The 26,461-nt window shown below is 38.9% G+C and overlaps 1 protein-coding gene across 1 annotated transcript in view; it reads left to right on the plus strand.

The window, feature by feature from the left end:
- acbd6 (acyl-CoA binding domain containing 6) overlaps positions 1-26,461 on the plus strand; it is a 120,499-nt gene that overhangs the window by 40,643 nt on the left and 53,395 nt on the right. The window contains exon 4 of the mRNA XM_076277784.1: positions 6,235-6,317. Within this exon, the coding sequence (XP_076133899.1) occupies positions 6,235-6,317 (83 nt within the window). The remainder of the gene's footprint in view (positions 1-6,234; positions 6,318-26,461) is intronic.

Here is a 26,461-nt window from a genome sequence, read left to right on the forward strand (position 1 = left end):
TTCTGCTTCATAAAGTTGAACAAATACATTTGGTCATATAAATAGCCAGTTTATGGTCTACAGTGTAGTTGTTAAGTTATGGTAGGCCAACTTGGAGTGAATATACAGGGGGAATTCTTTGTCTAGCTGAGTAGCCTGGCAGGTGCGCACGTAGGCATAGCCTACGGCCGAACAATGCAAGCGCTAATAATTCGTGCTCTCACGACAACCACGTCGTTAACTTAAATAGGCCTAGGTTAACATCACTCCGAGTTCGCATTCAAGCAAGCAAAACGATGATTTGAATACATCTGTTTCTCTGGAAGGGCAAGGGGTAACAACAGGACAACACAGAGACAGGCCAGAATGCAGGACTAATGTTATGAGGGTATTACACGAATATGGGATATTCTACGGAAAAATATATTAAAACGGCAAGACAGCGGGGAAACGTTAAAATGATAAACCCGGAAAAAGTTGGCATGTTAGGTATTTTTCGGTCCCTGTGATTATTTGTGAAATTGTGCAAACGGCCTTTTCAAGTCATTTGAGAAGGAAGGAGTGTAGCAAGCTCCCAAATTGACGGTCGTCTGAGAAATTGAGTTTTGGATAATGTTCAGCTTCGGAAGCTTTACAATGACTGAGGAAGCCGAAGAGACGAGTCCATAGCAACAAGTTCATGTGTTGAATTTGTTATTACCCAGTGTGCTTTGTTGAATGGTCTCAATGCTTTATTGTTTTATTTCATGTGAATAATTACTAGAGGAGTAACTTTTCAAGTAGGCTAATGCAGTTGCAGGAAGTGTGCATTTAGTTTCCATTGTGTTTCCACAACAATGTTAGTGAGTAAATCTACTGAAATGGCCACCATCTTGGTGAAGTGTGATGTGTAAGATCAGAAAGCAGAGGTTGGTTTTAGGGCGGAAGCATATGTTGATGTGTTTTCATAGCGCGTAGGCCTAAGAGCGTCGGCGGAAGACATCGACAATTGGCCGGGGAGGGTCATGTAATTTTTGAAAATGCTGATGGAGGGTCGTTGAAAATTATATAGCAGGCAGGAGAGGGTCATGCAACTTTTGATCGAAGCACTTAAAATCCCTCCGGTGATCCCGTTTATAAATAACGAACGGTCCCTTAGACAATAATTATAAGGAAGATTTACACATCATAGCTGTGGCAATCATGGTTATCTCGGGTATATAGCATACAGAACCCTTTCTGAATTAATATTGTCTGTAAGCTCCACAGATCGTGGCAGGACCTTGAATTGACTATAAGCTTATTGCAAGATTATGATTACTGACGTGACTTGTATATGACTTGACTTATGTTACTGGTACCGATTAGAAGTACATGACGTCTGATTGATATGGTGGGGCTTAGATGGTGCTGTCAAGGTATCTCAACTTTTTCTACATGACCTGTATAAACATGGATTGGCTTTTCGCCAAGTGCTACCCTATCTTTTTTACATGACCTTTACAACTGGTGCTGGCTAGGCATTGAACTCGGCTTCAAGGATTCCAATGGTACCTCATTTTTGAAAATCGGACATACTGGTCAAAAGTTACATGCACACACCTTCACAGACACAGACAGCCCATCTCAGCTTCATAATTGACCGTTCGCAAATGCCACGCCCCCTAGTTATTGTGTACTATTGTTACCCGTCAAAACTCAGACCGGAGTTGACTAGAACTTCAATAGTAGCAGCAGAGAATGTCTAATGAGGGCTCTGGTAGCAGATAAAACTGTCTGTAAAAGTTACAGCACAAGAGGCTCTTTTAGAGAGTCACAGACCAGATTTACAATCTGTCGAAAGACTCCAGTATGACATGGAGACACATGTATAAAAATTCATATCTAGCTTTGTTGGGTGACCAACTTAAACGGGAGGCGAGTGTGATTCACTGATCACATTAATACACAGGATTAGATGTTAAAATCCCTTGTGCCAAAATGCAAGGTAAAAACACATTCAGAAGCCCCTACTCAAATTAACTTTAAAAAGCACGCTACCCACAAATCTGCCAACAAATGGTCACAAACACAAGACAAATGGCCCATCCAACAGCAGTATATAGTATGCGGCATGGCATTGGGGTTATCAAGTGGGCACCCTCATTCACCGATGTTTCGTTAAGTTAGGCCCACGACACCTCACCTCTTAATATTAGCATATAGCTGTGCTAGATAGACTTCCATGTTACAAGGCCACTGGGCCATGTTATGTAAGGAACATGGTGCTGCCAAAAAACGGAAACATAGACTACATCGCAGAGCCACTTCAACTTTATTAATTTATGGTGAATAAATGTTACACTACTGTGCACAGCCCCATGCTTCTCTGACGTGACAAATCTAGCATGTTAGCAGCGGTTAGCTAGCTATGTGTTATGTAGTTATCTACAAGTCTCCTCCAAGTGACAATCATTTTATGCACAATGCTGGCAATGCTGAAAACAATTAACATCCTTATTTATCTTACTTACATTGAGTTGAATGTGTGGCTTAATCCACAGATATGGTGGAGCACTGTTTCGTTATGGTTTGCTAAGGAGTAACCCTTTGCTTAAAATAGTGGAGAGCTGGGAAGAGCGAATTTAATCTAATTTTAACATAATTACAGAAAACTTAATCAAGATTGAAAGGAATTATTCTTTGTATTGGTGTTGCGTTAATCCCACATGTCATTTGACTGTCCTTTTCAACTCATATGACTATAAAATCTCATAAAACCGGACAAAAATCAAGGCTCCCAAATACATTTCTATGGAGCCGTAAGGTGAAGTTGACGGGCCATGTCTGCCTGCATGCCGCTACTGGACTGCCATTGGCTCATCTGCGTTCGATGGGCGGGGTTTTGCAAATGGTCAATTAGGCAGCTGCCAGATGGCTTAGAATCAACTCTAGCAGTAGTAGCTGTGATGTCATAGAGGGTCAGCATTCCGCCATTCATTTCAATGGGGCCAAAAAAACAAGACTAACACAACGGGAATAACGCAAAAACGACGAGGTAGTCACACCATTTATACAAGCATACTACACAGGTTCGGGCCTGAATTTTTGGAGTTGGAGCCGTGTCGATAGCTCAAACGCTCAAGGAACAGTAGCGTACGCAAAAAGTGGGTGAACGGGAATAATAAAACTTAAGATGATGCTGCGCTTATGCAAGCATTATTTTCCCTGGATGGTCTCGATGGAGGGGAGTGAGGAACCGGTGATGCGTTGGGCGGTTTTCACCACCCTCTGCAGTGCTTTCCGGTCGGAGGCAGAGCAGTTGCCATACCATACTGTGACAAAGTTGGTGAGGATGCTCTCGATGGTGCAGTGGTAGAAGTTCACCAGGATCTGAGGAGACAGGTGGGCCTTCTTTAGTCTCCTCCTCTATCCCAAACATTCTCAAAGTGCATAGATGTGGTCTCCCGAGACAGGACGATCTCGGGCATCCACGTATAGAATATTTGGGACGCTTGGATGTTGATGACCACAATGATCATACAGCAGCACCTGACGGCCACACTCAGTCACCTCAGCCACCTCGGCTTACAGGTGAACTGGTAAAAATGCACCCTCACTCCCATTCAACAGCTGGCATTCATTGTTGGATCACTCAGAAGGCAAGCGGACACACTGGCCTTTATTGACCATTTCAGCAAAGGACACGCTGTCATTGTACACTGATGTCTAAGGCTGTTGTGTCTGCTCGCCACAGCATCAGCAGCAATTCCACTTGGCAGTGTACAAGCTCCAAGCTTGGCTGAACAGTCACCCTATCCGCCCTTCTCGGGACAGAGACAGTCGACTCAGACTGGGCAGTCAGTGCTGGAAAGTGGCAGCCTTCTGGCGTTCCCTAAACTCATTGTGCACAGGTCTGCCCAGGCGGAAGTGAGTCCCAGACGTGGGAGAGAACTGCTTTTGTGGGCACACACATATTTGTTATCACTATGTGCAAAACATTTGCCAGGTGCTGACCTGTTTTCCAGAGGTCAGCTACAGCCTAGTGGCACCTACACCCCACAGTTGTGGCAAGCATTTGGAAACAATTCAGTGCTGCCCAGGTCATCCTGTTTGCATCACAAGAGACAATCCACTGCAGCTGTGGTTCTTGATTCACAACCCATTGCTTGGAATAGATGCGCTTGCACACACATGGTCGCAGGCCCTACTGTGTACATTTCCTCGACCAGTGCTCATCCCGACTCTCCTGGATAGTGTGTGGATGGACAAGTCTCATTCTGGTCGTAAAACTACATAGAGTGCAAAGACCCAGTGTACAGGGGTGGTCTACACACTTAAATGAAGGGTATTTTGAAAACGATTGTGAACCACTAATGTGTCCCATTGAATCAGTGCTTACATTCCTACAGCATCTAGTGGAGCTTGGGCGTTCTGCATTCATACTCAAAGTCTACCTGGCTGCTATTCCAGCCTGGCACTCAGGTTGGAGTGGCATGATGCCAGGGAAACACCCCCTCGTATCCCGCTTCCTAAAAGACTCACCACCTGCAGCCAACGATCGCCACATGAATTCCCCCGTGGGACCTCACGGTGGTGCTAAAAGCTCTCTCTAGTGTGCCCTTTGAGTCCTTGAATGAGATTGAGGTCAAGCTGCTGTCGTTGCAAATGGCCCTCCTTCTTGCCCAGACTTTGGTCAAGCAAGTGAGTGATTTAACAGCCCTGCCAGTGAACCCCTCACTCTGCTGATGATATTCTCTATGGCACTATGCACTAGGTAAACTCTGCTTGTGCAGTATTAATTGACTCATTTCATTGTCAAAGCATGTGTGCGAGAGTACTCCGCTACTGGCCTCATTGACAGATGCGAATGTTATACTGTACGTATTCCCACTGGTTAATGTTCAGTGAACTCGACTGAAAGAGAACGTATGGTTATGTACCAGTTTTCTGAAGGAGAACACAATGTGTTAACCCTTTCGTGCCTCATTGACTCCTGAATCTGGCCATCCAGTGGCTTCTGAATGTTAAAAAGAATGAGTATTTCGCATGCAAAAAATGAACGGATAAAATGATTGCTGGATGGATTGATTCAGATTGATTGCTTCAGATTACTTACGTTATCGGCGATGACTTCCCATCAGTTAGAATATCTTATTAGCATAGATTTTAAAAAACATATTTAAGTTTCTGTAACACACAGTGCTCTGGCCATTAAATAGCCTTAGTTGCGGAAATGGCCTTAAATTAAACAAACAAACAAATCCCATCAGTTAACGTATCCTTCTGATATCTACCAAACCTACCAAAGATCTCATAATGGTACAATATTATATATGTATATAATATTATATAACATATTATGTTGCATTCAAATTGCAGGTAAAGATGTGTACATATGCTCCATGTTGCAGCCTTTGGCTGTTGATGGTTCCAGGAAGCTTGGCTCCTTTATTGCTCTTTGTAGCTGTGTGTTATGTGTAGTGAAATTTGTTTATGACACAAAAGTTGAGTCAGGCTTGTCCTATCTGAGCTTTTGTCATATGCTCTACCCTCCCTTCAGATTCTCCTGTCTCATTCTCCTTGGCCTCACAATGTAAATGTCAGCATTCATCCCAGGGCTGCTAGCCCACAGTGACATGTCTCTTTCTTTCCTTACAGAAGCATTAGCGTATGTGCTGAGGCAAGGACAAACTAGTGTACATAAATGAAGGGTGAATGGCTTTGGAGTGGCATAGAAAACCCCTCTGAAAAGAAGATTATTGTATTACTTTCCAGAACTGATAAATATTGTTTCCATATGTACAGGAGTGGGGTAAGCACTCAGAGACACAGAGTTGAAGGATTGGAGTAATGTTACAGGAAGGCGCATACTATTTATTTGCCATTGTTTGAATATGCCTCTTCAGCAGCTTGATATATATAATATGAAAGGTCTCGGCTAGATTAAAATAATTCTAATAAAAAGCCAGCAAAAGCATACAATTATCAGAGGCTTGCAGTAGAACATGTACACACATTCTATAGAAAAAGGTAGCCTTAGTCACAAAGTTTCAAGGCTTTATATGCTACAAAGGAGTCATGAGGAACAGACACTGAATTGAACAGCAAATGCATAAATATGATTATAATTCGAAGAGACTTATTATTTAGGGGTTTCTCCAAAAGTTTGATATAGGAGCATTTATGATTTTTTTCTGAAATTTCTGAGAGTATGACTTTTTTTAAATTCAAATTGGTTGATTTGATATGAAATTACCAATGAAATGGCTTGTATGTTTGTTTGCTCTGCTGTAGGCATCTGACAGGAGGGGTACAGAACAAAGGATGGGATTTGGTGGCCCAGCAGTCAGCTCACTTTATCAAGAGGAAACGATAAGGTAACTGAACAGGCATGTGAACATTGTCCTTGTACCATAGGTTTAATCAGGGCTGTCAAATTATCACATGACTTGGATTCAAGTCAGACAAGAGTCACGATTTTGATGACTTCAGACTCGACTTGACTAAATTAGAAATGACTTGCAACTCAAATTGGACTTCCATGCTATTGACTCGAGACTTGACTCGGACTTTGCCCCTGTGACTTGTAATGACTTGCGGCACGGGTAAAAGTATTTGTATCTTATGAAAACATAACTATTTTCTGCCCATACCAACTTCAGCAGCCTCATGTTCATTGTTAACGTTACATCTGCAACTCAGTGTTATTTTGCATGGAATGCAGGGTCTCCCATCTAGTATGAGGAAAGAAAAAGGGATGACCATCACTCACTCATCATCCTCCCCTTGTCATCTTACTAAGTGGATCCTGTGATATTGTGATGGATCCTCTGATCCTGTGATGTGGTTCAATAGCCTAAACAATTTAATTTGCTCCACGGAGCAAATCGAAACTATCACGGAATCATCATCAATGACTGATGGCATTTCAAATTTACACTCATATCAGTGTTGTTTTTTGTATAATAATAGTAAGGAATGTGAAGGTAAATAAATGTTTATTCACCTGGTATTGAGTAGGCTATGGCCTTGATGATATTAAAATGCTTGTTGAAATGCGTAGGTAGGTAGCCTATTTGTTATTGTAGGCTAACTCCTGTGGGCATGTTTATCCATTCAGTAGATGAACTATCAAACTACAGTATAATGTGTAGGCTATCTGTTGGACAGGAGTAACATAAAGGTTGGAATTAATTTTAAGAGTGCAGTGCAAAGGATTTAGAAATAACTATGGTGGCGGATCCTAATATGCGTGATATGAGCGCTCACTGGACTTTGTTTGCTTTCATTTGCGCCAACCGGTTTTCTATCGCTCTCTTGCACATTTAATTTATAATATTTGTAAAAGGGCCTGTAGTTTCAGATAGATGTTATTTATGCCCTCACACAGACAATATCTAATGCAGGCCTGTAAGTTTTACAGCATTTACAGGATTACTGTTAATTTGATCCATCTCCATGATGGGAAAATCTAACACATGATGGTTCCCCTGTTAATCCTATCCCTCATTTTTGTTGTGTGTAGGCCTACTGTATGCTAGTTTGCCATTGCCTAGTTTGCCATTGCCTAATTTTTTTTATTATTATTGAAATATTAATTTTTAATATGATGAATGGAAACATTATGACACTATCCACTCACTCATACCTCACATGTATGGCCTACTTCACCTCTCACTCAATTAAAGTTGTAGCATGACTGTTCGAACATAGAATTGCCAGTTAGCAAACTCATTACATTCAAAACCTTTTCCTCAGTAAGAGAACAAAGGATACTTTGTTTGTATTTGGGCTCGTGATTTTAAGTGTTTAAAACTTTTTCAATTTGTTAAGTATGATATATTCATAAGAATGATATTGAAAGCATAATTGATGGCATATTAATATGCGTTTGGGTGGTTGTCGTTTTAGGTTGAAAAGTTAAAACAAAAAAGAATCTGATATTAGACATGGAAATCACTTAGTCCTGTTGTACTGACTCTCCCGTTTACAAAAATATGTATGGTCTTTTAGATTTTGTATTGGAATTAATATTTATTCACTAATTTGTTGTCATGGTGTGACAAGTTATTGTGTGTAAAATTATAATGCTATTATAATTATATTACTTCATCAAGATCTAGCATTTCCTTGTGCAAGTTTCTTCATCAATACACAAAGTAAGGCATTTGCCCTCAATCTTTCAATAAACTTCATATTAACTTTGACATATCTTGATATATAAAAGAAAGAAAATGCTTGTGACTTTCGTTGACCCTATTTCCTATCTTCCATTGAGATTTGTATGACTTAGAACCCCAAAGCCTTTTTATTTTCATAATTTCTTGAGTTTTTCAAATGATATGGTATATCATTGGCCATATGATACAGCGGGGAAAATAAGTATTGAACACGTCAACATTTTTTTCAGTAAGTATTCTTCCAGTGAGGCTATTCGCATTTATATATGTGTGGATTACCTAAGTTAATACTAATGTTTGAAAATTTCATGCAAATAGCCTCATTGGAAGTATACTTACTGAAAAAAAATTTGACCTGTTCAATACTTATTTTCCCCGCTGTAAATCACACCACATAACAATCTGTTAATGCAAAAATGTGTATTATATGTATTTCACAAACAACAAAAGACAGTTTAAGACGGGTATATCACATGAAGGTTCACTGTTAAAAATCACAACTGTGTAAAAAAAAATGCCACCAAATATTGTATAGCACTTGGGTTCCCTGAGTTTTTCTCTTTTTGATGGTGGGCTTCAATCTGAAAGTTTGTAGTTCCCCTTTGAGTTTATTCTCTTCATATCTGTTAAAAGACAAATTCAACAATGTATTAAAATATTTAAATACATATCCTACTTTATAATCAGATTAAATTATTGCAATTATTTATAGTGATAAAGACAACATTAATTTTACTGTTGTCTTTAACACCAGGATTGATTTTCTCAGACTACTATTGATATTTAGAATGTCAAATATGTAGCTTTTGCATATAAGGCTGTAGTGTGAGTGTGTGCGGGGGTGAATTCTGTGTTTTATTTGTGTGTGATTCACCATACATGTAATAAGTGCACATCTTAAATAATACATGTTCAAAAATGTTAAATATGTCAAAATATATTAACTATTATTTAAACGTATGAAAAAGCATTATTTATGTAGGAAAATGCAGTTTATATCATACTGTGTGACAAATAAATCATATGGTGTGACAAGAAAGCCCGGTCACACAATATGATATGGGGTCACACCATATGAAGTTTCATGCACTTAGCAGAACAATGTGTCTTGGCTACATGCTACATGCTAGCACCAAAAAGTATATGCTCACTGGAACATGGTAACATAGATTTAAACTGCCATGGTGTGAAAGAAAGTTAAGGTTTTTGCAATAAACTAGTCCACATCAACACAATACAGTATGTGGTGTGAAACTGGACGGGACTGTTCACCAAGTCATAATAAGCGCAGCAGCAGTTTGTAATAATTACTGAGTGTAGGCTGATCTTAGGTAATGTCATGTATGATTATTGGTAGTATATGATTGATATTGCTGTTTACTGTTAAACTGCGATGATGTGAGCACCAGCCAGCAGAGGCCACGTACAGCCTGGTGCACCCAGACAATATTGTGCGCCTGTCCTAAATCTGAAGCAGTGGCCACCGTTACAAAGTGAAGAGGAAACACTGTGGAAGAAAGTTAATGTTTTGCAGTAAATTAGTCTACATCAACACAATATGAGATGAACTGGATGGGCCCTAATAACCTCTGACTAAGTTTGCTTGTGTCAGTCACTGACAGAATGCATCGGCTATGCCATCAAAGAGCTTCCATTCCACAGGTTATTATTGTAATGGTGCTATTCATAAATAATGAGCTGTAACGTAACTCTGACTTTAAAATTTTTATAGGTTATCGACTAATTATCGTTATCGTCAAAATCATAAAAAATATCAAGTTATTAATTTTTTGTCCATATCACCCACCCCTAGCTATGACTAATTAAAACCGGCAGATTTTCAGTATGTCAGGTAGTCTGGAATATTAACGGACATTTTGTCCGCTTAAAAAAAAGTCTAATGTAACCTCTCGGTTCCACTACCTCAATATTTGTATGTGTGACTTATACTGGAGGTTGTATTGAATGTATGTTAACTCTTATTTTTCTTGTTGCTGTAGTAGCCTACCATGGATACCATGGCTATTATCAGTTCTGCCAATAATTGTAGGCTGAGGTAAAATGACATCAATTAAAGTTTAGAAATGTTGAATGAATGAATTTTCCTACTAAGTCACATTTATTGGGAAGCTAGGCAGAAAAACATAGGATTTTTTTTACCATGGTACCAATTGGGGTATTGAAAATTTTGTAATTTCGCTGATGTTTGTATCAACCACTACATTTCTGGTATTATGACCAGAGTATCCCTAGTATCAGACTGTTTTATTCACTGGTTCACTGAATTCCAATTTATCCCTCTAACCCCACCACTTCTCTTTCCCATTTTAACAATGCTTTCCGTTTAGCATTTGATTCCAGCAGACTATTTGCAGTGCTCAACCTTACTTTCAGGTGGTATGTATTATTGGCTTAAGTGGTATGTATTTTCTCATACCTTAATGTCCTCCTGACATTTCACTGTAGTATACAGTACATGACTGCATTTAAGCTGAGCTGCTGCTGATGATAGTCATTGTAGCGTATATAAGCTTATCTAGCCTACAATGTTGTTTGTCTAATACGCAATTAGCCTACTTAGACAAATCTTGCTGGGATTAAATGCATATGGCCTGTAGAATAATTAATAGATAGGAAATAAGTACCCCTCCTCCATAGATTGAGCATAACTTGCTTGAGGACCTCTTGTCAGTGTCATTGTCATGGTTGATACTGACATATCAGTGGGCTGAACGAAGATGATGTTTGGGTGGTGGTGACAGACTGGCAATTGAATAAAATAATTTGTCTTATAAACTTTTTTGTAGTTGGGGGAAGTAATCTCAAGTTATTTGTAGCAGTACTTTCATGATTCCATATCATATCTAATTGGATAGCTATGAGACATTACAGAAATGACATATTTACAGCAAAGCTGTGTTATTAATCATTAACTGTAAACTCTGAAATCATCCAAGAGTAAACAGATGAGTAAATCTTGAAATGGCTTCTACTCATTGGCAAGAACCAAAAGTCATAAAAGGATGCAACACAAATGCACAAATTTCTTGCTGTTGTACTAGTAATTAACGTTAAATATCTTTCTCACTTCCTTTGACCTCATCTTCGGTCTTCCCTGCATCTACCATGACGTTCATACTGAGAATACCAAGCTACCTTCCAATGGCAACTTCAGGATTTTGTTCTGTATATTAGATCTTTTTAGGTCCACATTTTAAGTAGGTATTGGTCAAGTATTGGGTGAGCATCCCTTAACACATTACAGCCCAGTAACCATAAGGACCCAGGTTCAAGTCTGGGCTGAGTACCTTTCTCGATCCCACTCCCATCTCGATTCCACTCATTTCCTGATTATACTCCACTGTGCTTTCAATAAACATAAACAAGCCCATAAATAGGTCTTTAAATATTGGTTCAGTATTGCATTTTAGAGGTTGATGGTTACATCGTTCTAAAGGAATTTTAATCCCTTGTCCCTTCTAAAATTGTGGACCTAAAAAGATCCTTTTTTCTGTCTAGTTGGCTAAACTAACTATGTAGCCTATACTCTTTGCTCTGGTTGTTGGTGTGTGACTTGATGCCTGTGAGACTGGAGTCTTCAACCCCCACTTCACATAAGGGATTAGTATAACCAGAATACTGGTTGTGGTTTAAAAGGGTGGAAAACAATAATCAGCTCTTGGAAAGGTAGCAGGTTTTTTTTACAGTGTGCAAGTGCAATATACAAAAAAAGACAAGCAAAGGGCTTTGATAAAAGAAAACAGCCTGTAATGGGCAATACAATCGTACAATTACTGCCTCATACACAGCCTCACTGGAAGCTGACACTGCTATCCAACACAACACTGAACCCACTCTCCCTTTCACCAGAGACTTTCTAATGAGGAGACACAGCACTCAAAAAATCCTCCATAGAAATGCATAGGGTTAGTTTGTAACGCCGTTGTCTACACATATCCCACCCCATTCTTCGGCAAAACGTTGACATGTCAATACATTGAATCAATCATATGTTGTGTTGTGAAGACATCTTCCCAATCATGTGTTGTGAACTCGCCGCTGGAGCAAGATTGGTGTCGTGAAGCCTTGCGCATGCGCATTTCTGCTGAATAGGATGCCCGATGAGTGCCCAAAAAACGTTGCTATATGGCCGCCGAGTGGAGGGACTTGCCTAAAAGGTCTTTGCTTTCACCCTTAAATAGACCCAACAGTGATAGGATAATTGGAAGAGCTCACTTGGATAGGAAACACGCAACACAAAACATAGCAATAGCTTAACAAAAGGATATACCTAGACAGCCACATGTTTTCTCTCCATACAGACAGTAACATTGCAAACAACAATGCAAACAATGACAAATTTACAGTAGTATACATACACCAACTCACTGTATATGTTTGACCAGTGATTCTATTGCTAACTGCAGAATAGAAAATGGAGCTGAATCAGTGAGTACCTCACTGACTACGTTTACATGAGCGTGAATATGACTACATTGCGATAATGGTGTTTACACGAGTTGTTGTAGAATATTCCATTCACAGATTTGTATAATATGCCATTTATACTCCCGTTTACATGTCACACATCATAGTCCGATTAATAACTAATTTAGCAAAGTTCTAAACGTTACCACCGTAATTGTTCCCATAGTAACCTTATCACTACCTGAGCTATACTACCACCATTACAGAAGTAATGATTAGAAATTTGATAAACTTTATTAATCAGACTATACTGCTGTGTGACATGTAAACGGCAATATGAATGGAATATTCTATTAACAAGTCATGTAAACACCAAAATCGGTTGGATGGGCGATCAATCGAGCTGATTGACATTTGGTCGTAATTGGCATTGACCGATTAAATTGTTCATAAGGCTGATAAATACTTTTTCAGAGGAAAAATGTATTGTGCTATAGGCAGGGGGTTTCCCCACAGTGGGCAATTTCGATGGCTCTTGCTGCACTGCAAAAAATAAAATCTAACCAATACACTGCAAAAAATGAATTCTAACCAAGTGTTATTAGTCTTATATTAAGATTAAAAAATCTATTTGATATTGTTTTTAGTATGAAAAGACTTACCTAGCGCCCTCTCAAAAGATAATTTTGACTTAAATTAAGAAGACTTTGACTTATTTTAAGGAGTCTTATCAAGACAAATTTACTCAACGCACTGGCAGACAAATTTGCTTGTTTTTAGGAAAAAATTGCTTAACGCACTGGCAGCCAATTTTGCTTGTTTTCAGGATGAGATGTCTTAAAATAAGTCAAACTTTTTTTAAATTAAGTCAAATTATTTCACAAGAAAGCGCTAGGTAAGTCTCCTTATACTGAAAACAATACCAACTAGTTTTTTTTTATCTTGATATAAGATTAATAACAATTGGTTAGATTTTGTTAGATAAGCAGTTTTATCTTAATATAAGATTATTAAAGCAACACCAAAGCACTTTAACTCTGTCGCACACACGCTATGTGTTTATCTAGCACCAGCTTTGGAAATAAGGATGTCTACAGACAAGGTAGAGTATGTTGCATGATTTTGTGAAAGTATGATGTATTGCGACATCAGAAACCAGTCAAATTTGTAGTTTCTTATGTCTCATTCCATCAAACTACAGATCCGCTACCCGATCTGGCAATCTTGCATAGGGCGGCTATAGCCGACAGAGGGTCGCGAAGTGAATGCAGAAGTGCCGTTCATCCTGTTACGAGTTGATGAACCACTGAAATGATTTTGGAAACATTATTTTAAGGTACAAAAAATTCCTTGGTGTTGCTTTAACACTTGGTTAGATTTCTTTTTTTGCAGTGTGCTATCTTGGCTCTGTGATAAGTTTGCTTAATACCCAGGAACCCATCACAATTGTTTCACAAGGACATGGGGCGTGTTTTATCAGGGTACCCGCGGAGTCTTAAAAGTATTAAAAAGTATTAAATTTAATTTCCCTAAATTAGTATTGAGTATTGAAGTATTGAATTTCACCTCGAAGTCTGGAATTTTTACACGGCGGTCTTAATTTTTCAAATGATCAGTAGATTTACAGTAGTCTCATATCCTCACGTAGCGTAACAAGGATTCTGCCATAGACTCCCATGGCAGAAGAAAGTATAACTAGATGTTCTACATAGTGGTACAAAGTATGGCAGCCGGTCAGTCCTTTACTGTACATCCTCTCTGTGAAATAAATCACGCTTGTCAATTTGTCTCCGTCTTCATCCCCTATTCTTGCAACTTTTGTGTATGCTTGTTCGTGCCTGTGTGTGTGTGTCTGTGTGCGTGTGCCTGTGTGCGTGTGTCTGTGTGCGTGAGTGTGTGTGTGTGAGTCTGTCTGGTTGTGTGGATGTGTGTGTGTGTGTGTGTACGTGTGTGTGTGTGTGTCTGTGTGTGTGGATGCGTGTGTATGTGCATGCGTGTGTGAGTATGTCAATTTGTCTCCATCTCCTATAGAGCCTGACCTATATGGGATTTTGAAGGGTGATACCAATTTCGATATTATCGATTATTCGATAATGCGTACTTAAAAATAACATATAAACAACTCACCATGGATTTCTGACCACACTGCAAAAAATGAATTCTAACCAAGTGTTATTGATCTTATATTAAGATTAAAAAATCTATTTGGTATTGTTTTTAGTATGAAAAGACTTACCTAGCGCCCTCTCAAAAGATCATCATCATACAGCTGATGTGTACGTACAGTCACTAAATGTACACATAAATTGATTTATTTTATGCCCCCCCGTGGATGAAATTCCATTTCATTCATACACATGAAATTTGGTGCAGTTCAGAAGATCTCAACTGAAGATAGGGGTGATTAAAGCAGTATAATATTGCATTTTAATTTTTTAATTGTGCAAATCACAAATGAGTGGTTATGGGCTAGGTAGAAAAAAACGCTAGAGGTCATATAGGGTGGTCATAATTATTGTACACACACTGCAAAAACTGCTTATCTAACACAATCTACTCTACCTTGTCTGTAGACATCCTTATTTCCAAAGCTGGTGCTAGATAAACACATAGCGTGTGTGCGACAGAGGAAAAGTGCTTTGGTGTTGCTTTAATAATCTTATATTAAGATAAAACTGCTTATCTAACAAAATCTAACCAATTGTTATTAATCTTATATCAAGATAAAAAAAACTAGTTGGTATTGTTTTCAGTATAAAGAGACTTACCTAGCGCTTTCTCATGAAATCATTTGTCTTCATTTAAGAAAAGTTTGACTTATTTTAAGACATCTCATCCTGAAAACAAGCAAATTTTTCTGCCAGTGCGTTAAGCAAATTTGTCCTAAAAACAAGCAAATTTGTCTGCCAGTAAATTTGTCTTGATAAGACACCTTAAAATAAGTCAAGGTCTTCTTAAATTAAGTCAAAATGATCTTACGGGAGAGCACTAGGTCTAAGTCTTTTCATACTAATAACAATACCAAATAGATTCTTTGATCTTAATAGAAGATTATTAACACTTGGTTAGATTTCATTTTTTGCAGTGCATACAGTGGGGGAAATAAGCATTTAATGCGTCAACATTTCAGTAATTCCAATTAGTCTATTCACATGAAATTTGACTTGTAATATTAACTCAATGAATCTACACATAAAGAAATCCAAGCATTAAAGTCCATAAATAAAGTTATGTGTAATAAAGTTAAAAGATATAGGCGAAAAAGTATTGAATGTGCCAACTGAAATTTCTTAAATACTTTGTATTTGCTTGTTTTCAAGATGAGATGTCTTAAAATAAGTCAAACATTTTTTAAATTAAGTCAAATGATTTGACAAGAAAGAGCTAGGTAAGTCTCTTTATACTGAAAACAATACTAACTAGTTTTTTTTATCTTGATATAAGATTAATAACACTTAGTTAGATTTTTGTTAGATAAGCAGTTTTTGCAGTGTGTTTTAATTAGATTAAAGTCATGTGACTGACTGGGCCTTGATTTTCTTTCTCTGAAACCAAACCTTTGCTCTCTGCTTTGGATACTTGTCCTGCTGGAAGGTCCACCTACGTCTCATTCTCATCATCCTGGTGGATGGCAAGAATATCCGAAAAAAAATGGCTCCATTTATTGTCCCTTCAACTGTATGAAGTCTACCAGTACCATGAGACAGCCCCACACAATGATGCTTCCACCTCGAAACTTCATTTTTGGTTTAGTATTTTTACAGTGATGTGCAGTGTCATTACTCCTCCAAACATGGTGTGTAGTATGACAGCCAAAATTTGCACTTGAACTCATTGGCAAAGTGAAACTAACTTCACCATAGTCAACGACAAAACAGTTATGCACAGTTACTTTCACTATTGACTGACAATAGGTTACCATCGGAAACATAGCCTGAAAAAAGCAACGTTTACCCTTTACAACACTTACGTCTTTAGCTGTGCTCCATATGTGCCTCTCGCCTAATCACTTTTAACAGTCATTACCAATTTGCAAATGATGGTGAATCTACTCATTTTGAGACCTATTTCGTAATATCGAATCGTGTCATTTGTAATGTTTTGCATGTATTTGCGCTTGTGCGCGTTCCTGTGGACGAGAGAAGCAGGGTGTAGTTGTGCACCTGCCCATATCACTGTTGATAATGCGTACTTAAAACTTACCTAGCGCCCTCTCAAAAGATAATTTTGACTTAATTTAAGAAGACTTTAACTTATTTTAAGGAGTCTTATCAAGACAAATTTGCTCAACGCACTGGCAGACAAATTTGCTTGTTTTTAACTTATTGAATGCCAAGCTGTTTTCGGGAGCTTTGTCCTAGAGTGCTAGCAATCTAGACCATTGTTGATGATTTTTGTACAGCCACAGCATATTCTGTGTTATAGCTATGAACACATACAATAGCTCGATTAAAAGGTGAAACTTTAAGCTCTCGGTGGGTGCAAACCGTGTATTTCTACACGCCTCTGTTCCTGAGAAATCCCAAGCTATACAGTGGCTAGTTTTCATCAAAATCGCTGTTTTTTTTCCTAGAAATGGAGATATAACGTCTTTCATGAAATATGAAGTGTTGCCTGTTACTTACTTGTGTAAACTTTCCGGAAGTGATCAGCGAGACCTGGCGAGACTGCCACCTAGTGATAGACCCACGAAAATGGCCTGGTTTTGACCTGACGTGCATGCGTCACTGATTCGACCCAAAGCGGAAACCGAGTTATGATAAAATGTCCAGATAAAATGTCCAGATTGTGCGTTTTCTTGAGTTTCACGATCATCATATATTTCATTTCCATTCATCACAGAGTTTCCAAAATCACATATAAGGTGTTTTAGTGTGTCTAGTTTCGTAATTTAAAAAAAAAAGCTAAAAACGTAATATTACGCATCAAGATAAAAAAAACTAGTTGGTATTGTTTTCAGTATAAAGAGACCTACCTAGCGCTTTCTTGTGAAATCATTTCACTTAATAAAAAAAAAGAAATTGACTTATTTTAAGACATCTCATCTTGAAAACAAGCAAATTTGTCTGCCAGTGCGTTAAGCAAATTTATCCTAAAAACAAGCAAATTTGTCTGCCAGTGTGTTGAGCAAATTTGTCTTGATAAGACTCCTTAAAATAAGTTAAAGTCTTCTTAAATTAAGTCAAAATTATCTTTTATTTTATTTTAAGGTGTCTTATCAAGACAAATTTACTGGCAGACAAATTTGCTTGTTTTTAGGACAAATTTGCTTAACGCACTGGCAGACAAATTTGCTTGTTTTCAGGATGAGATGTCTTAAAATAAGTCAAACTTTTCTTAAATGAAGTCAAATGATTTCATGAGAAAGCGCTAGGTAAGTCTTTCTATACTAAAAACAATACCAAATAGATTTTTTAATCTTAATATAAGATCAATAACACTTGGTTAGAATTCATTTTTTGCAGTGCTGGCAGACAAATTTGCTTGTTTTCAGGATGAGATGTCTTAAAATAAGTCAAACTTTTCTTAAATGAAGTCAAATGATTTCATGAGAAAGCGCTAGGTAAGTCTTTCCATACTAAAAACAATACCAAATAGATTTTTTAATCTTAATATAAGATCAATAACACTTGGTTAGAATTCATTTTTTGCAGTGCTGGCAGACAAATTTGCTTGTTTTCAAGATGAGATGTCTTAAAATAAGTCACTTTTTTTTTTAATTAAGTCAAATGATTTCACAAGAAAGCGCTAGGTAAGTCTCTTTATACTGAAAACAATACCAACCAGGCTTGGAATTTCACCATTTTAGGGGCAAGGCCACTTGGCCTTCAGTTGGGCATATTTGGTGGGGGGCACAAAGGCCACATGTCAGGGCACCAAGGCCAAAGTTAACTATACAGTAGTATGCTATAAAAATGATCAAAGTTGTATTCACTGCAGTAGACCTGCATCACTGTATGAAACATTACAAAAACATAAAACATGACATATTACATATAACTGTAAATCATCTGATCATCTAATATTTTCAGATATTTAGGCTATATTTAACATTTATTTTATATTTGGCCTGTTATGAAATCATGTATTGAACAATTTAAGCACAGCTCAGCTTTAAGAAACTCAAATAGCCTAGATGCATGCTTAGCATTTTGTGATCATTAAGGCTACTTTCACAAACTCTTACAGTCAGCTGTCCTCTGATTTACCGATATCTAGGCGACATTTGTAATATTTATTTTGTATTTGGCACGTTATGAAATAATGTGGAACAATTTAAACACAGTGTAAAACTTAAATCCCAAATTTGGAGACATCCATGTATGTTGAAATTTACTGCAAATTCAAAACGGGATTAGTCTGGAACGGCTAACTGTACAGGGGACTGCTTTACACTTTTCTGTTCGGTAAGGTCTGCTGTTTATTCTGATATATGGTTTGTCATATGTTAAACGAAGGGTTCGTGAAGTATTCCACCGAGATGAATGGGTAGGGAGATGGACGCAAAACCTTCAGTAGAATTTATGATTAAATTGAATGATATTATTTACTTTTCTCGCGAACCGTTCACCACAGCAATTAGCGGTTTACATCGTTTAAAAGCTGAGAAAAAGCTCTTTCGTGTGATACTTGTGATGTCTGTGTGATGAGTAGGCTACTTCGCGAGTAGTTCAACTGAGAAGAATGGGTTAATTTGGACGCACTTTCTTTCTTGCGCTGTCACTTTCTCCACTGCGTAATTTGCGCTGTGAATGCTAAGATTATTTTGACAGGCCATAGGCTAAATATATATCGCTATTAGTAGGACGCAAAGCAGAATATTTAAAGAAGGGGGCACCAAGGCCACCGTGGCCTGTAAACCTCTGATTTTCAAAGGGGCGTCACGGCCAACGCAAGGGGCTACGACGGCCATGGCCGTCGTGGCCGCCGTGAAATTCCTACCCTGATACCAACTATTTTTTTTATCTTGATATAAGATTAATAACACTTGGTTAGATTTTGTTAGATAAGCAGTTTTTGCAGTGCAGGTTTCTCTTGGTCAGTGGCGTAATGGGTCATGCACCACATTTTGTTTACACAAATGCACAAACCCCCACCTCTGGTTTTACCGGAGAATGCAGCATCCAGCTAGCTTGATAGCACTGTTGGGTTTTCCGCTGTTAAGCCCGGTTGCTGTGAAAATCATGATGTTGCAGTCCATAATCATTCTGTGTGTGGTGATCCGCAGTTCATCCATTTTGTTTGCCAGGGAGCGAACATTGGTGAGGAAAAGGTTTGGAAGAGCGAGTCGATGTGCAGTTAGCTTTAGCCTCACTCGCTCAAATTCTACCGCGAGAGCCCCAGTGTTTTTGTTTGGAGAAACCGTAGGTCTGAAGTAGGGTTGGGTATCGTTTGAATTTGAACGATTCCGATTCCAATTCCGATTTCTTATTTCGATTCCGGTTCCTAGCGATTCTCGATTCCGATTTTTTTAAGAGGCTGGGTCAAAAAACGTTTAGGATATTTTAAATGAGCTAGCTAACCAACGGTCTTTCTCAGGGTATCTGCACATTTTCCAAGTGCAAATTTAAAGACTTTTAAGACCTTTTCAAGACATCTAAATGAAACTTAAGACTATAACACGGCAAAAAGATATATATGACTGTTTATGCAATAGTTTTTTTTCCTACTAATTTTAACCCCCACCCCATTTTGGATGTCTACAGAAGTTACCAAATATATTTTGGCGAAAGAAAAATAATTGTGTGTGAATTACCTTCAAAGCTATAAATGCCCAATTTTAGGGTCTGGGCTGCTTGCTTTTGAAGCTGGCTGTACATATCTGGTTGTGCTTACTGCTGAGGCTGACTGTTCTTCACCTGTGTCTGTAGTAGCCTAGGCTACTTGCCAAAGACATGTGCACTGGACTGGATTCCCTTCAATATTTTTTTCAAAGTTAGACTAAGCTATTTACATATTTGAATAAGCCTACTTTATATAATTTACTATGTGCATCTATTGTCCAATATGCAGCACAGCAAATTAAAGTTAATCCACTACTTTACATTACTTTGCATACCAGTTGTATCTAAACCAACCAAAGCTTGACTGAAACATTGTAAAACCATTGACTTGTTTTAAATGAATTAAGAGACAGGTCCTCCTCGCATGATCCTGCTGAAAACCGCTGGTTTCATCTCAAGCACGCACGTATTATGAACACACGTTTTTATGTAGCCAGTCGCCGACATTCAAAAAATATGCGGTAGTTCACAACTTTTGCGAAGTAGGCCTAGCCTACTGGGAAACGCTGGCAAGCAAGCTGCTGGCAGATATTACATGTAGGCTATTATAACTTAGACAGATATTTTCTTCCCTAGGCTAGGCAAGCAACACGTACACGCTGGAAAGATGCAAACAGATCAACTTAAGTATTTCCTCCTAATTGCGAAACACTGCACATAATTTGACCAACAGTCTTCGCGTCCATAGTTTGTGAAACGATGCTGCGTCCGAGCAACGATTTTAGATGCCAAGCGCAACTCCAAAAAGGAGAACAAATGAGCATCCGGCTTGAGGCTGCGCCGGACGCCGGACAGGGCTTTTAAAATCCATATGTCCGGCCTAAATTCAAACGTATGGCCAACCTATTGCTCTTTCTTTCTCTTGCTCATTCTACCGTAGGCTTCCTCATTCCACGTAGGCTACCTGTATATCTCTCTGGCCTCAGCTACACCACGAAAACGTCAGGCATATTATTTTGTACATAGGCCTACTGTATTATTACTGTTTTCACTCTAACCACACCCGTGAAAAACATCTTCACTCTGCAACCACTACACTTCCTCCCGTAGCCTAATAGCCTAGTCACTTATACAATTGCGTTTTTTAAATACACGAAACTGGATTGAGACATCACTCGCTCTCTTGCACTCGCTGGCGGTCCCATACGCACATTTAATACCTCTCTTTCGAAAATTCAGTTGTATTTAAGACTATTTAAGGATCCGCGGGAACCCTGCTTTCTGAATGAAATAGTCTGACCTTCTCCATGAATTTTCTATTTTCTAATTCTATTAAACTATGCGCTTCTTCGTTGGTGTTCAGCCGTTTCTTCTTCAGGTCGGCGGACTGGGAATCGAAACTAGGAATCGAAATTTAAACTTTTGAACGATTCCGGGAAAATCGCAAAGATAGTCCCGGTTCCAACCAATACTCGATATTCGATACCCAAGCCTAGTCTGAAGGCTGTAGAAAAAGATGTAGATCAGTAACTGTTTGCAGCACAGACACGGTACAGGGAACGGGCAGAAACTGACATAGTAAAGGAGTGTGATGAAGTTATAGATAAAGTACATTTATTGGAATAATATTAATAGTTATTAAAATTCCAATAGATCCAGAGGTGATTACCAGAGTCTTCAAAACGATATGCTCTAACAAGGCATCAGGGCTAGATGGCATGTCTCCTTTTCTTGTTAAAACATTTGCAGAGGAACTCACAACCGCCTGGCATCCTCTCTTTCAGCTCTCTATAGATTCTCACACAGTGCCAAAGCTATGGAAAAAATCCACCATAATCCCAATCCCAAAAAAGACCTGCCCACAAGAACACAATGACTACAGGCCACTGGCCTTAACTTCAAATGTCATGAAATCACTAGAAAGAATCAACAGGGTTTGTACACCTATTCCAAGATCAAATTCAAGCACTTTTCAAGCACCTTCAAGGTCAATTTTCAAGCTTTTCCAGTACTTATATGAATATACTAACTCAAAATGTTTTTTACTTTTTTATCATTTAGAGATGGTTTTAACAGAAAATTGTGTTTGTTAATAGCAGGAAAAGAAATGACATATTATTGAATAGGATAGCTCCACGATAGCAGAGTCAACTCTAGGCCTACTTTCGTTTTGACATGTTGGATGTATCTACAACCTACAGTACGTGTTGCGCGACATGCGTGTCTGGATGCAAGGATAATTGTCTTGTCAGCTATTTTTAGTCAATAAATGAAACGGAATTTGAAGAAAGAAAGGTGACCTCTATGGTAGATATACGGCCATAGACATGACTTGTGCGGTTTTGCATTCACATACCATAAAGTTTCGTCTCCTTCAACCTAACTTTCTCCTTGTCTTCCAATGATTGGAGCTAGCCTATTCAATAATATGTTAGCTTTAATGGCGACCAATGCATCTGTATGACCCTACATGATTTCAGTTCAGCAGTCCGAAATAGCTGTTTTTTAACCAACGGTCATCAAAACGGCAACCTCACTTCATGTTGGTGATGCTGGTGCAGTCATCTCTGACTGTGTGCAGGGAGGCGTTGTCACGCATGAAAACAGACTGACAGGTCCATAGACTGGGCAGATCGGTCACAAACGCAGAGGCGCAAGCGAGGACCATGGCGGAGAAGTTAAAGTTTAATTTTAAACTCTGCGACTTTCTGCATCTAATAAGGTAACTATTCCGTCAGATTTTGTGTCAAAACAAATACACTTACAATTTTAAGCATTTTCAAGCACTTTAACCGAAATGCAAGCACTTTTCAAACCTTGAAAATGCAACATTAAAATTCAAGCATTTTCAAGGATTTCAAGCACCCGTACGAACCCTGAATCAATACTGAGGAACTGCATAGGGAGGTGGAGTCATCTTTAGATCAGTATCAATTTGCTTATTTAAAAAAAACACAGCACAAACGATGCCTCCCTACAGTGTCACATCTTGTACTGAAACATCTAGAGAGCCCTGCTGCCTATGTCAGATTGCTTTTAAAGAAGCACTATTCAGGTCTGGTTATTCCTTTGCTGTTTCTGTGTTTTCGCCGGATTTGGGCTTGCATTTTTCACTACACAGCCCCCCCCCCCTGCAGCTTTGGTAGCAAGTGACTTCTACGCTAAACCCCCACTAACTAGCGAGCTAGCCATCAAGAAACCAAGCTAAACACATACAGGGCTCACAATAAAACGGTCGAGCAAACACATTGTTCAAGAGACTATCAAACCACATTACAAAGACGAAGTTCAACAGCAACAAAGCCAAGTCGGCGTCCGTTTTGCAGTCTTCTTCGAAACTACAATCTGACTACATTTTCGAGCCGCGATTGGATACTTCCGCTGAGTCACATCCGGATTTACCCGGACCGGGTCCAGAAAGTTGCATATTCGTTTTTTCTGTGGAGAAGCGATAGAGGGAGACAAAGCACCCACCAAACGACCCAGAAAGTGTTGTAAAACCATCAGAACGACTCTCAACCTGCATAATTAAGGTCATTTTTGCTAAAATTGTTGCATAGTGCTTCTTTAACCCTTAGAACCCTAAGCTGTTTTTAGGGCATTTTCGCTACCTTTATTCATAAGGATTTATTCTGGTCATTGTAAGTGCCACACACACATATTATATATTTTTTTTCAGCAGAGTCTAGGCTATCCAGATTTCATGTATTAGTACTAGCATTGATTTTATTTTGATTTTTAAAGAATTAAAATATAAAATGAGTATTATAAATTCTTATATTTCGACATGTATCTCACCACAGCAAGCTCATAGCTCTACATGCATTTTATGTGTGTGTAGGGAAGACTGTCCTGAATCGGCAATATAAGGAGGGATACTCTGGGGCTGAGCAATTTACAGAAACATGTGGTGTGTTTATTTAATGATGACCTTTCTGTGCTCCATATCTATGACACAAACTGATCTGACCTGACTTGACCCGAGGTTGCGTGTTAGCCTGCGTGCCTATGGTTTTTGCATGATTCTCAACTTTTTACTGCATTCCCATGAACAAAGTAAAGGCAAAAAAGGTGTTTCTTTGTTGAACAAATTGGGATGCAATGTGAGCCTTGAATTGGATGCCATGCAGTAATTTGCTAGGATCTCAAAACCGGATTATGAACATGCTTTGCCATAGAGAAACACACAATAGCGTTGGATTATAAACATGCTTTGCCACAAAAACAGACAAAAACGTGGGTACGTAAGTCCAGCTATATGAAGTTATTATTTTGCTCTCACTTCGTTTGTTTTATAACCCAGAAGGGTGTACTTGGTATCAAATTTTTAATTTTCATACTTGATCGTACAGACAAGTGTGTAGTCTCTTTGGAAAGCCCCACTTCTGCTCTGTTATGCAATAAAGGTTTCATCTCGCTGCGATGAAAAGATCCGGAGCAATTTAACAGAGAAGAAAGAGTGTGTTTTTTGACGCACTTTGTGTCAATCGGGTTCTAAGGGTTAATTCAGCTTTTAACTCAATTTTTCCCAAACATTCTGCTCAACAAATTATTCCAGTTAAGGGTCAATGCTTTTCTGATCAAGTGGTTTCACTCTTTTTTTTAACAAACAGGCCATAAGTTCAATAAGACAACCCCCAAGGTTGTCAGCTCACCATTCCTGTTTACCATTCATACAAATGATTGTGCCATTTGTGTGATTGTGTCTTTGGGGTTTGTGAGAGCATTATGTCAATTATAGAACTACCATAGAGTCAATCTTGCACTATGGCATCACCAGCTGTTTGGGGAATCTTACAGTTAAGTTCAAGGCCCAACTTTTCAATCTGGTCAAAACAGCAGGAAAAGTTATGGGAGTCCCTGCTCCCCTCACTCCCCTCGACATATTTTAGCAGTTCACTCAACAGCAAGCCAACAAAATTCTATCTGACACCTCCCATGTGCTGTACCAAGAATATGAGCTGTAAACACAATCGCTACAGACATTCATTTGTCCCCCTGTCAGTGAAAATGCTTAATGAGCAACTTGGGCAGAACAGTAGGAAGGCCCAAAAACGATGCTGAGGAGGGGGCTGTGTATGAGGGGCTGAACTGAGTTAAGCTGTGGTGTATGATTCTGCTGTGTGACTGGAGAGTGCAGAGAGAGTGGGTGTCTACTTGTGACTATGCTTAATGGGACTGGGTGGGAGAGTGTGATATTTATGGGGTATTTATTGCGCTTTTAAGAGGGTGTGAGTGTAATTTATGTCATGACTGATGTGTGTTGTGAATGTGTGCCCATTCATCATTCATAACATGTACTATGTCCTGTGATGTCTTTTGTATTGTGGCAGCTTACCCTTTATCCAAAACAAATTTCTCTCCTTTGGGAGACCTAATAAAGTCACCTTGTACCTGATGCCCTCGGGATGGTGCCACAGGTTAATCAAGACCCACACTTTCACACTCCTGGAAAACTTTTACCCGATCGCCATCAAAGCACTGAACTCTGTCTCATAATTCTTACTTCTAGTGAATATACACTGTGCTCAGGGGACTGCAACCCTGCTTTTATTCTTACCTATATGTAGGTGTACTTTGGTGTACATCCTACATTCACACTATTTTTCCTTGTATATTAGGGCTGTAACGATATGCGTATCAAAACCGAAATAGACACTCATATCCACAAAACTGTGACGCGGTGTAAGAAGGCAGAATCACGACACACCCCTTCCAGTGTTTCCGGCAGCTATTTGCAGCTTAGGCAGCCGCCTAAGCAACACACGTCCTCCGCCTTAATCACCGGTTGTAATAAATAAATAAATAAATCATAATTTCAGTACCTTAAACCCCCTCTCCTTGCCCCACGCTCGCTCTCTCTTGCTTGCTCAATAGACACACCCTCAGCCTGCGCATTTAATTTAAAACATTCACAATTGTGAAAGCAAGGACACATAGAAGACGACTAGCTAAATTGTTATTAAATCCGGTTAGCATCATTAGCACGCTGCACAAATTTGTTTAACACTCTTACATTCAAGTTGACTGAGCATCTCAATACCGGTATTTTCCAAGACTCAAAAGTATTACCTTGAAACTTAAGTGGGGAAACTGAACAGTCCAATCAGTAGACTATGATAAGCTAGCCAACTAGGCCACTTTGTTTGCAATATTTCCAGGCTTTAACCAGAGCTGCTGAAAGCTGAA

Source organism: Alosa pseudoharengus, unplaced genomic scaffold (genome assembly GCF_046254945.1).
Source record: "Alosa pseudoharengus isolate Yale_2024_CS ecotype anadromous, Long Island Sound unplaced genomic scaffold, YU_APseudo_1.1 YU_APseudo_1.1_scf_11, whole genome shotgun sequence".
NCBI lineage: Eukaryota > Metazoa > Chordata > Actinopteri > Clupeiformes > Clupeidae > Alosa > Alosa pseudoharengus.